Source organism: Sciurus carolinensis, chromosome 5, assembly GCF_902686445.1.
Source record: "Sciurus carolinensis chromosome 5, mSciCar1.2, whole genome shotgun sequence".
Lineage (NCBI taxonomy): Eukaryota > Metazoa > Chordata > Mammalia > Rodentia > Sciuridae > Sciurus > Sciurus carolinensis.
In genome coordinates this window covers 141305807-141318367 of record NC_062217.1, presented here as the reverse complement: position 1 = coordinate 141318367, position 12561 = coordinate 141305807, and the positions used below count along the sequence as shown (strand labels likewise).

Genomic DNA, 12561 nt, shown 5'->3' with positions numbered 1-12561 from the left:
AATCATGACTCCCGGGCCCCATCCGCAGTCACAGGAAAGCCAATAAAATAGGACTCGAATACAGAAATCACACAGTTTTTAAGTCTGCAATACGGAGAGATGAATAAAAGCAAAGGCTTCTTGTTGGTCTGATAAGCAGTACTCTGGCTCCACAGAGCTGATTTTCTTTGCAGAATTCACACAGCTGAGGGCTGAGAGCAGAGGAGGAGATTGCTGGCAGCCTACTAGGTATGAAGTAACCCCACTCCAGGCCTCCTGCCTCCCCGTGAGCTACAATCAGGTGACTTTCTGGGACCCAGCATGCAGGCCGGTCACAGCCTTGTTCCACAGCTATCAGTTTTTCTCTGCTGCTAACTGGTGCTCCAGCCACACCCAGCCACTTTGGTATACCTGGACCAACAAGCTGCCTGTGTCTCCACCCGTCTGCACTGTCCTTGAGTCCCACTCCCACCTCCAGCCATCAGCAAGCCCCATCATCCGTCTTGGCCTTTCCCTTCAGGCCTCGGCACCATGGTCTCCCTGTGACTCCACCATCTTCTGAGCCTGGCAAGAGGCCTCGGCCTTCCCAGGGCGCTGGGACTCATGCTTCAAGAACGCATCCATGCTGGCAGTGGTGTTGCTTGTATTTTTATGCCTCCCTAATACACAGGGGGCTTTTTGGACCAGATAAGAGCTAGCTTGTATTTTTTGCCCTCAACACCTAACACTGTGCCTTGTATGGTGTGTCTCAATAATTACTGAATGGAAAAAAAAAATTGAGTAAAAGATAAGTGAATGAGGCACGTCTCTGGGAAACCCTCTGCAACTCTCCTGTGGTCTGGTCACCATTAGCAGCAGGTCCTCCATGAAGGCCCAAAATGGCCCACAGAGCAGGAGAAAGTCAGAGGAGGGCATTCACCACATCCTGTGCCTGCCTCGGAGGACTGCTTCCCTGCTCCTTTCACACAGAGACCTAGAATCACTGTCACCCCTCGAGAAGAGGCTATGCCTCCCCTGAACCCAAAATTGAGGTGCACTCCTGGATAAAGAATTGGGGTGAGAAGTGAGTGACTCCAGGATAATATTCGAGAGTCCCTCTGGTACATTTGTTAGTTTTACTTCCTAAGTTTTATGCAGTGGTGATTCGGGATTAACCCAGAATGGATTTTACATTAAAATAAGTTACTATTTGTAAGTCTATTGCACCTTACAACACAAGGTCCTTCCTCCTCTACGTAGGAACAAGATTCTTTCTAGGGCCGTGCATGTTGATTAAAGTTTTGTTTGACAAGAAGATGCATACCAAGCCTGGTGTGGTGGCACACATATGGAATACCAGCAAGTAGGGAGGCTGAGGCAAGCAGGATTCCCCACCCGGGTAACATAGTGAGGCCCCGCCCCTGTACACACACACACACACACACACACACACACACACAGAGGTGCATATTGTTGCTGGGTCAGGTGTGAGAAGATGGTGGATACTCAAGGGTGGAGCCCAGTAAGTGGGAGAAGGTTGGGGAACCCCAGGGACACAAAAAGCACAGAGGGCAGGAAATGAGCCCTCAACAAGGTGGAAAGGCCAGTGGTCTATGGCAGCGGAGCAAAGGGCCAGGACGGGAGGTCACAGTCTATGAAAATGGAATGGGTACAGGTGAAACAATACATCTTCATTTAGAAACAATATTTACCTTACAGATGGGAGAGGGCAGAGGGAAACAGGGTAAGTAGGGACAGAGGGAATTCAATGTGATATTGTTCCAGGATTCAAGTCTCAGAAATCTTTATAAATATACCAGGATCTCATGGAATTGCAGAAAAACCACACCTGAACAATGGGGACTCAAGTAAGGGCAAAACTGAAGAGCATCCCTAAAAAACAAAATATCTAAAAGCAATACTCTGCATCCTCTGGAAAGAAGTCTTACCCTCTTTCTAGAACCATAATATTATTCAGATCTCCTACATTTTTATTCACATATCTAATTTTTAATTTAAAAAATCATGAAGCATGCTGTAAAACAGGATCAACTGATTGAAACTAATGTAAAAAATAACAGTAGAACCAGACCTAGAGGTGATTTGGATGTTGAATATTTTATTTTATTTTGTTTTTTTTTTAATATTTTAAAATAATTATGATTTAAAAGTAGTTGAAATAGAAAAATGATGAAAAGTTTCAACACAATTGAAAATTAAAAAGAGAATTATAGGTGCATTCTAGAACTGAAAAAGACAATCTCTAAAATGAAGAACTTATTGAGTGGGTTTAACAATACCTGGAACACAACAAAAGAAGGGACTAGTGAGCTGGAAAAGGAACTGATTTCAATCAGAAATGATAGGGATGATCTAGTGACAACAGGAAGGCACTGAATTCCTCCAGAAGAGAAGTCAGAGAGGGCAGATGACCACTGAGTCTACGAGGGTCTATGGTTGAGTGTAACTCTGGCATGTCCTCTCGGGTGACCAGGGTACAATCCAAAGCTACTAAAATAAACTAACAGGATATCCCCAGATTCTGTGCCTGACGTCCTTCATGCAGGAGTCTAACTGTGATTCTACATTATCTTTGAGGGTTGAACTGGAGAGGACAAATATAAAGAGCAACAGGAAACCAAAACATCAGGCTTTGGAAGAAATCGCCTTTCTTTTTGGCCTTCAAAAGTGTCAGGGAAGATAAACCTCAACATTTACTCTAAAAACAAGAAAATGGGTTCTAATATATTTTATTAAAAGGACATCAGGGGCAGAAGGAAAACACTTACCAAGATGTTGACAAGCTGTCTTTCTTCACAGTCTTCAATCGTATCTACATTTAACTTCTCTTTAAATTTCTAAAATGTAAAAGCAACAGAGGTGTGAAATTCCTGTGAAGGAGAATTCTATTGATTTCCCTACTATTAAAATAGGTTAAGATACATTTAAAATATGGCAAGTTCCATGACAAAGATTCTGGATACTAAGCCTTATAGCTCTTGATTATGAAGAGCTGTACCTAAGTAGAAATTGAACATAACTAATGTCTCTAGTCCTTCAAAATGTAACAGTAGCTGTTTTTTTAAAAAAGAGGGGGTGATTTGTGGGTATGTAGGTAAAAAAAAGAAAGAGAAAAATGAGTAGCTTGCATCTGTTTTCCAATTAACACTTACCCAAGAGTTTCCCCAGACCTTCTCTTCTTTAACATGTCAAACATTCCAATCAAGTATTTTTTAACTCTCAAACTCCCTCATTAAAACCCAAACCAAACAAACAAAACCTAAACTACACCTATGCACAGACTCTTAAAGAAAGCAAAATGCAAGGAATAGAGATAGACGGTATGTGATGTTTTTCTTTCATTTTGTGATGGTTAGAACACTGTTAGAAAAATCCACTGGCTCCCCGTCATCCATGATACTGGTCTTGGTCATGTGGCTTTCTTTGGTCAATGACTTTCTTTGGTCACTGTGATGAGACCAAAGACTTGTGTACTTGCACACTTGGGCTTGCTCTTTTGCTCTTCAGTCATCACTGAGAAGAACATTGTCAGCTAGCTGCTGGCCCATGAAAGATGAAGGACATGTAGAGCAAACCAAACTCACACCTTGGAACCCTCAATCACCCTCAATCAGAGCCAAAGAGCACCTGGTCAACCCCCAAATGCATGAGTGAGAGAGAGATGCTCTTACTATATACTGACATGTTGTGGTGGTTGTTATGCAGCAATATATGATAATAACTGACTAATACATTGTTCTTCCTGGAAATATTTTTCCTTGATAGCACACTTGAACCTAGATGTCACTACTTGAGTTCCTATAAACCCAGGGCCTATTATTAACAAAGAACATTCCAACCAAGTAATATCCTGGATCTATGTACACTGGTCCACCAAAGTTCTCCTCCAACCCCTCCTTAGCCCAGAACTAAACCTATTCTCCTTTGCCAGACTCCTGGATATTTAGGTGATTTCCAGAAGCTGAGGTCAAATACCACCTAGTGTTTACAGGACTGAATTCCTCACTTACCAAAATAGACTTAATTTCATCAGGAGTGGCTTTGGTATGGTTCATGAGCATTTCCTGAGCAATGTCCTTTCTGTTTTCTAGCTTATTCATTTTCTCATAGGTGTCAGTATTTAAAAGAGACCATCCAAGGAATTGTGTGAGAGTCTGAAATGTATAGAAAGTGATTCAGATTATCTAAATTTAGAGGAAAATTGACTTGGGGGCAGCAATCTGTGTGCTTTCTAATCAATCAGTTTCCTTTCACCATCAGAAACCCAGTTCCTTATTTTAATATAAGGAAATAACATATGAATAATCAAAGCCACACAATAAAATTGATTAATCCCTCACTTTTCAAAGAGCTACGCACCATAAATACTCTATTGCAGGAAAAGAATTATAAATAACAGTAGAATAAATAAAGCAGAACCTAAATCTGGACTGAAGGTTAGGGGTGAGAAAAAGAATGAGAGGGAGGAAGAAAATAGAAATATTCTTTCCTGTTTTTCTAGAATTAAAAGAATTTTGGTTAAGCCAAAACTTTGCACTTCAGTAGGAAATGTTGCAATTTATAGAAGTCAGGAAACAGAAATGACACAATAACAACATTTTGGTTATAATCATGTGTGACTCATGTCTTAATTGCCCTTCAAAATATCATCCCAGAATAACAAATAATTATGCATCTTCCATTATTTTGTGAATTTCACTTACCTCCATTAGTTGATTATTGCGCTTACCTCAGTAATGTGTTCATCATGTTCATCAAAAGGTTTTCCATCCTTCCTGTTGTAAAACGTAGCTACTCCCACGATGTCTTCTTTTTTGTTGACAATAGGCAGGGACAAGACATTTTTAATGACCCAACCAGTTTCATCTACCGGTCCTTTCTATAAGTAATAAGAAAAGTTTGGTTCTTTCCTTCCTTTTTTTTTTTTTCCTTCTCACTTTTTAATTTGAAATAGAAATTCACAGGATGTTGCAAAAGAAATGCAAGGAGAGGTCCCATGTATCCTTCACCCAGTTTCACCAATGGAAACTCTTGTGTAACTACACTACAGTATCAAAGCCAGGAAACTGTACAATCCACCAAGTTTATTTGGATCTCACTGTATGTGTCTGTACTTGTTTCTGCATGTATGTGTGTATTTATGGTTCTACACAAATCTATCCTATATGTAGATTTTCAATCAGCCTTAGAATCCAGGTACAGAATTATTCTATCACCACAAGGCTCCCTTGTATTACCACCCCACCACCCGCCCCCAGTTTATTTTTAATTCAAGTACATTTTGGGGTGTCATATGTGCAATTCCAACCTTGTGTCAGAGCACAGTGGGGACTGTACTGAAGTACATCCAGTCAGGTGTACCACAACCAGAACCAAGTGCCTTAACCTTCTTTCCCCTTTGCTCTCTAGCCCTAGGAATGGGAAAAGCTTCTTACCCAGAGTTACTCACTCTTCTTTTCTACTTTTTCTTTCCTATGATATTTTTTCTTTTTCTTTGTCTTTCTTTCTTCCTTCCGTCCATTTCTTTTTTTTTTTTTCTTTCTTTCTTTCTTTCTTTCTTTTTTTTTTTTGTAGTATTGTGAATGGAACCTATAACCTCACACAGGCTAAGCAAGCACTCTACCACTGAAGTACATGCCTAGTCCTTCTTCAGCTAATAGCTCACATTAAATTCTCTCTGTTGAAATACCTTGTGTGCTTTTTATTTTACTGACTGATACATCGAGGTAGTCTTTCATCTCACGGTACGGTACATGTTTGAGTTTAACAAACATCTGTCAAGCCCCTATGATGTGCTAAGAACTAGGACAGTTGTTGATGTTACAAAGCAAATAAATCAAGGCTCAGGATCCTTCCAGGCTGATGGGAAAATGCAGGGAAGACGGTTCAGTATTTCTCAAAGTGTGACCCAAGGACCACGTGCAACAGATTGTTTTTAGCTTGCTTCATAGTCTCTGGGTGTGCGTCTTAAATAAGATCCCCTGATAATTCTTGTGTCCTCTCAAGTGTGAGAACCATGACGGAGCATCTGCACAGCATGTGGCTGAGGCAAAGTTAGTCTCACACCCCTGCCTCACATTGCTGGTTCCTTGAGGCTCCCCTGGCTCATTCAGTCATCCTTTGAGGCTCTGTTAAATCCTGTCTTCCCCACAAAACCTTCTCTAACTTTTCTGACTCAATTGGAACTTGTCTTTTTCAGCATTCCAATAGCACTTATTGTCTAGATCACACCATTCGGCATCCAGATATTTTCTAAATGCTTCAGACTTGTTGATTTTGGTCTCTGAGTCTATCTTCTAAACTTATCAAAGGGTAAGGACTATTGCATAAACTACTAAATTTTCACATAAAATATAATCAAGCATATAAATGACTGTTATGTAGATAAGTAATGTGAATAACTTGTTTATTACTTATCATTAGTATTTATTCTTGGATTGAAAAACAGTCAAACTAAACCTCAGTTTATGGCTCCTAATGGTCAGAGCTTTAGAGAAAAGACAGTACACAATGTTCTCAAGCCTTCATTCTTGGAAAACACTGAGAAATATTTATATGCTTCTACTATCATATGAACTAGGGACAGAATCCTTAACAGGAAATACATTATGTATGAGTGCAAAATAACTTCACAACCATAAGTTCTCAAGGACATTTGTTGAAGTTTCCCAAGTAAGTTTTAGTAGCTATTTTTCAATATTTCAGCAAATATTTATTTGCTGCTTGTTCATGTTTGTGTGATTTGAGAGCCTTTGACAGTAAGGTGATAAAAGGACTCTCAGTTTAAGAAAAAAAATAATAAAAAGTTAAGGCTGAGAAAATTCTTCGTACTTTTTTTTTTCCTGAAAATTGGGGTCATTTTAGTTAATGTTAAAGGATGTACCACATAGTTCACTTCAAGGAAAAATGGACCCCCAAAGATGTCTACATCCTAATCCCTGGAACCTGTGAATATGAATCTTACATCAAAAGAGGAAATTAAGATAGCAGATGGAACTAAGATTGCTAATAAGCTTATCTTAAAACAGGAAAATGATCCTGGATTTTCTGGTGGATGTGATATAATCATAAGGATACTTAGAAGTAGTAAAAAGGGTGGAGTCAAAATCAGAGAAGGAAATAGGATGACAGAGTAAGATCAGAGTGGGCAATTGCTGACTCTGAAGACAGAAAGGGCCAGGTGCCAAGGAATCCCACCTCCTCCCAGAGCTGGAGACAGCAAGGGGACAGGCTGTCTTCTAGAGCCTCTGAAAAGGGGTATAGTGACCAACACCTTGATTTTAGCCCAGTGATCCATTTTGGAATTCTGATGTCCAGAACAGTATACTGAGACTTATTTTTGTTGTTCCAAGCCATTAAGTGGTTATTCATTATTGCGGCAATAGGAAATGAGCACATTGTGCCTCCAAGGACTGTCTGGGGACCACTGCCTTTGCAGGTTTGCTCTGATAACAGTCATTCTAAACCACTGGCTTTGCCATCCAACCTCACGTATACAAAACGGAATAGTGGTAATCAGGGTAGGGCATGAGTAGGTCGAGAGAGAAAGGGAAGGTGGGTGGTAGCTTGGGGAGGGTGCACTGCAGGCTGGGTTGGCTTTGGGTAATGGAGCCCATAAGGAGAAGAGGGAGGGAGCTGAGGGGTCTGAGGGAGACCATCCCTACCTGGGTCCAGGAAAAAGGGAAGGATGCAAGGGTGTGTGGAGCACCTCAGGCCACAGTGCAGTTCTAGACAGCCTGGGGCTGTGGGAGCTTCCTGAGGCCAGTGCTGCCCCTCAGAGGAGTCTGGTTGTCTCCAGGATTGGCCTGTCACACTTAGTCACTGGCTGGGAGCAACCTATGGCAAGCAGGGCCACAGCGCAAAAGTGAGGGTGGATTGCAGAGCACAGCCGTCATTGGACAGAAGCCATTGGGTGGTTGGACTTCAGAAAAGCACATTTCCAAGGGTACCAACACTGTTCCCTGAAGGACTGGAAAATCCCTGTGGACCAGAGTTTTATTGCACCATGAGAACTCCTGAGGTCCCAGGGAAGTCCTAAGCCTCCTCTCAGGGTGATCAGAGAGGCTGCCAGTGTGTTGGCGAGACAAAGCCCAGCCCCTTGAACCTCTGCAGGCAGCCTGGCTCTCAGGCTGGCACCTGCCCACTCCCTGCTTAGACAGACTGCCCAAGGTTCATACCCTTTAGAGAATCACCGCCCGCCCCCTTTTCCTGTGTGTCCTAACATGGCACCCACTCAGCATAAATTAGAGGCCAGGACTGGACACAGCATGGTCACAAGGAGGCTTCAGTTGGAAGGGAGGAAAAGTGAGACCGAGAACAGCTACATGGTGTTTGTGTGTTTCCACGTCAGTAAGCACAGGGAGCAGCAGGTGGATCTGAGGGGAATGTTACACGTAACCAGGGAAGTGGGCCCAGGTTTCCCCAAGGCCTGGTTCAGTTTGCTCCTGGGGATGCACCACTCAGACCTCAAGGAGATTGATTTTTCCACCCAGGCAAAATAGGGTTGTGTGTCTGTGTGTGTGTGTGTGTGTGTGTGTGTGTGTGTGTGTGTGAAAGAGAAACAGAAGGACAGACAACAGCAGTGTCCACCAGGGAGGAAATCCAGACTCCTGTCTGGGATTAGGGCTCTAACCAGATGCATGTTAAATGCAGAACGCAGACCAATAAGCACCAGCAGGCAGGAAGAAGAGGTTATAGAGCCAAATGCCAGCTTATTTTCCATGGTCAGGGGAGTGCAGGGACAGAGATAATAGGGAGGTATGACAGGCGGGGAGGGAGGGCATCAGGGGTAGAGGAAGGCAGATATGATAAACTGGCCCTTCTGTGAACTCAATGAAGTCAGGAAGGGGAAGAATGAGTCCCCAAGTCCCACAACCAAGTCCAAGCAGAAAGTCATTGTCTTAGTCCATTTTCTGTTGCTGTAATAGAAATGCCACAGGCTGGGTAATTTATAAAGAAAAGAAATTCACATATCTCACAGATCTGGAGGTGGGAGGGTCCAAGAGCATGACATCGTCACCTAGGGAAGACCTTCTTGCTGCCTCACAACAGGGCAAAGAGCATTCATGGTGATGTGGCAAGGGGGTGCCAGCTCAGGCCTCTCTTCCTCTTCTCACAAAGCCACAAATGCCATCCCACAGCTCCACCTCACATCCTATCTAACCCTAATTGCCTCCCACAGGCCCCTCCAACAACACCACTGACATATGAACTTGGGGATTAAGTTTTTAACACATGAGCTTGGGAGGGACACAAACCACAAGAGCTGTGAGGGTGGACAGGAGTGGGTCACCAGGCCGGTAAGTTCAGGGGCTGGTGCAGGGGTACATGTGTGGTGAGCAGAGTCAGGTTCTCTAGGAAGTTGGTCTCAGCATGTCAGGGAAGGAGAAAGGCCAGGCCAGTAAGTATCGGGCCTTGTTGAGGACTCAGTTACCTGAAATGTGAAGTACTCGTCCGCAGGGGCGTTCAGCATGTTGCATATCTGCAAAGCAAGAGGAGACCAGACTCCTGAAACACGGTGTGGTGGAACCATAGACACCCACAAAGGAGACTCAGAAAGAATGCACCAGGAGCGAGGTTTTATCCACAGCTCTTGTCTGCTGAGAGGCAAATGATTCACGCTGGACCTCAGCTCACCCATACCTGCTATCATGAAGTCACTGGGTGACATTTCACCCCATCTCGGCTCCTTCCCACTTTCCCAGCCTCTGAGGAACCTCCTTCAAATCCAAAGCAACTAGCTGTTCAGGCCAAGGAAAGGAGAAAGCTAAACAGAAAAATGCCTAGGCATGGATGCAGGGATTGCTTCCCCCCATCACCCCCCACTGAAGTGGAATCCAGGTAAAAAGAGGTGGCAAAGGGACAGGAAGGGACAAAGGAACAGCCTTTTATTTGCACTAAAGTAAAGATTCACTGTGGAAATATCATTTTAACTACTGGAATTCAGAGACTATTTCTCCTACCCATATGGACAAGAAATCACTCCACTGGGTCATTCCCACAAATGGGTCTTTTTCTTCATTTTTTGTACTGGGGATTGAACCAAGGAGCTTTACCACTGAGTTAACCCCCCCAACCCTGCTCCCTACCCCCTCTTTTTTTATACAGGATCTTGTTAACATGCTGAGGCTAGCCTTGAACTCGTGATTCTCCTGTCTCAGCCTCCTGCATTTCTGAGATTATAGATGTGCACCACCCATTCCAGCAAGAATATCTCTTAATAAAAAACTATATCTTTCTTCCCATCAAAGTTACATTAGATACTTAAAATCACAGCATTTTAAGATTGGAAGAAATGTTAACCATTAAGTTTAAGCTTCTCCTTTTAAAGATGAGAAAACAAGAAATCCAAAAATGTTAAGTGATTTGTTCTAAGACATGGGATAAAAGCAGAACCATCATCTCCAGAGAGGTGCTGGTGGAATGGACTCTCGTGGCAAGGCCTGCAGGGACCCCTGGTTTGTATCTGTTGCCCATTTGCCTGGTATAAATTCTCCCACTGTGGGGGCTTCAAGTTGACAGCAGTTTAACAACTCATCACAAAAGGCCTGGGGGGCGCTCCTTGCCCACCAAATGCTGGCAGCCCTGTGACCCCAAGGCAAGTGCTTTTTAAGAGTCTTTGGACCACAGGGACTGCTTTTATATTACTTCTACAAAGAAAATGTGAAAATCTTGTGTAGTTTTTATGAGCATTTATAGTCTAGAGTTTAAGGAATCTTTTGTGTTATCCATTAATTTCAAAATTCATCTTGAATGATTACATAATTTAATGGGCGAGCATCATTCAAGCATGGTTTAAAGAGGCAAAAAGCAGCTTATTCCTCTTTTCTGGCCTTTCCATCAGTGGTACGTGTTGCAGTCCATACTTGAAGGCTTGAAGAGAACATTTACAGTTGGATCAAGATGTCAGAGAAATCCCACCCCTGACCTGTCTGTGCCCCACATGTCTCTCTTGCATCAAAAAATTGACCAATTGTATTTGAGATAGAATTAAACCTTCCACAAATCATAATTATTGACTTTGAAAGGGCGTCTGAAATTCACATGACTGCTGAGTAAGAAGTTGAGAGATGGGTGAATCTTTCTCACTCTGAATAAATATTTTCATGTAGAATTTTGAAGCCCCCAGTTACCCTATATTCGACTGTCAAGACTCTTCTGTCTTGTGTAAAGGAAGTTGTCATAACCCTTACCTTGTGCATTCTTACTGTGACAATTGTATCTATATCTTAACTAGTAAGAGTTTCATAGGGTATTATTTAGAATATGAATTTGTCCGATAACTTACAAATCCATTTTCAGCAACATAAGTTGGCAACCCGCTAACGAATGTCCAGTGGTCTGCAGGAGGCGTCCTGCGGGGAGATTAGAAGAAAGAAAACCATTGCTATAGAGAGAACTGCACCATGCACAAAAATAAAATGCCAACTCTCATGACTTCTTCATGACAGTACTCACGGAATCACTTTGATTTCTTCTTTTCCATGTAAAATGTAATCGATTACTTTATAAAAGATGACTTCCTAAAAGAGAAGGAGATAAAGAGCAGGAAATTATTTCCCAAAGAAAATACCTCATTTAAGAACTTGTACTTCTTAAACTCTTATAAATAGTACCTAGTTTCTTAGTCACATTTTTCTGCAGAACATAAATTACTAAACTATTCATACTAATTACAAACTTGTAATAAAGTCAGAAATATTGACTCTCAATATTCATCAAGGCCAAACTTTCATTTTTAAGAAATTCACCCACCTTTAGGGAGACTCTGACTACCAAAAAAACCAGCTAGTCTGCTTCTACTTTTAACAGGTCCCCTTTTGTTGTCCAGAAATACTTGACATGAATGACTTCACTAGAACCAATCATGTAATTCCTCAACTGCAGTCAACTGTACATTGGGCACAGTGGGGACGCAGCCCCCTCCGGCACTGGCGTATCTGGACATGGGCCTCAGAAACAGGGCTCATGGATCCTTTGTCAAAGCTGAAAGTGACTTGAGTACTAGTCTCTCTACTTCATGGGGCAGATGAGGAACCATGGGTTGCAATGTGTCCTACACAACTTCTCTTTCCTGTGTGCCAGGAACATGGAAGTAGATGAATACACACAGTGCCTGCCCTCATAAAGCCTGCAGCCAAGGGTGAAAGGAAAGTGAACCCAAGCCTTCCCTGGGGATCCCAAACCCATATAACTGAAGAAGGGCCCAACACTTCTTAAAACTTGTGGAGAAGGATTCGGGTGTAACTTTGTGGTAGAGCTCTAGCCTTGTACACACAAGGCCCTGAGTTCAATCCCCAGCACCACTTTAAAAACAAAAAAGCACTGTTAAAGTGCATTTTCTACTAGGCCCTGGCTTTATGGAAAAGGAAATGGAGAGTTAAGACAAGGACCAACCAGCTGACTGGAGCAGAGCTGGGACCTGATCCTCAAACATTTTGTGCAGAGCTCTCTTTGCTACTTTGGAGTCCCAAGAGAAAGTGACAGGAGAAAAACCCAGACCTTCCCAGGCCAGTGCTCCTTCCGCAGCCTCTTAGTTTGGGACCTGACACCATACATAGACAGTACCAGAAATGATATTTG

The 12561-nt window shown here is 42.6% G+C and overlaps 1 protein-coding gene across 1 annotated transcript in view; it reads right to left on the bottom strand.

Moving 5' to 3' along the window:
- Pde6c (phosphodiesterase 6C) overlaps window positions 1-12561 on the bottom strand; it is a 50240-nt gene that overhangs the window by 25521 nt on the left and 12158 nt on the right. The window contains exons 6-11 of the mRNA XM_047552708.1: window positions 11437-11501; window positions 11267-11333; window positions 9413-9460; window positions 4709-4858; window positions 3990-4133; window positions 2748-2816 (exon numbers count right to left, since the gene is read on the bottom strand). Coding sequence (XP_047408664.1) covers window positions 2748-2816; window positions 3990-4133; window positions 4709-4858; window positions 9413-9460; window positions 11267-11333; window positions 11437-11501 — 543 coding nt within the window. The remainder of the gene's footprint in view (window positions 1-2747; window positions 2817-3989; window positions 4134-4708; window positions 4859-9412; window positions 9461-11266; window positions 11334-11436; window positions 11502-12561) is intronic.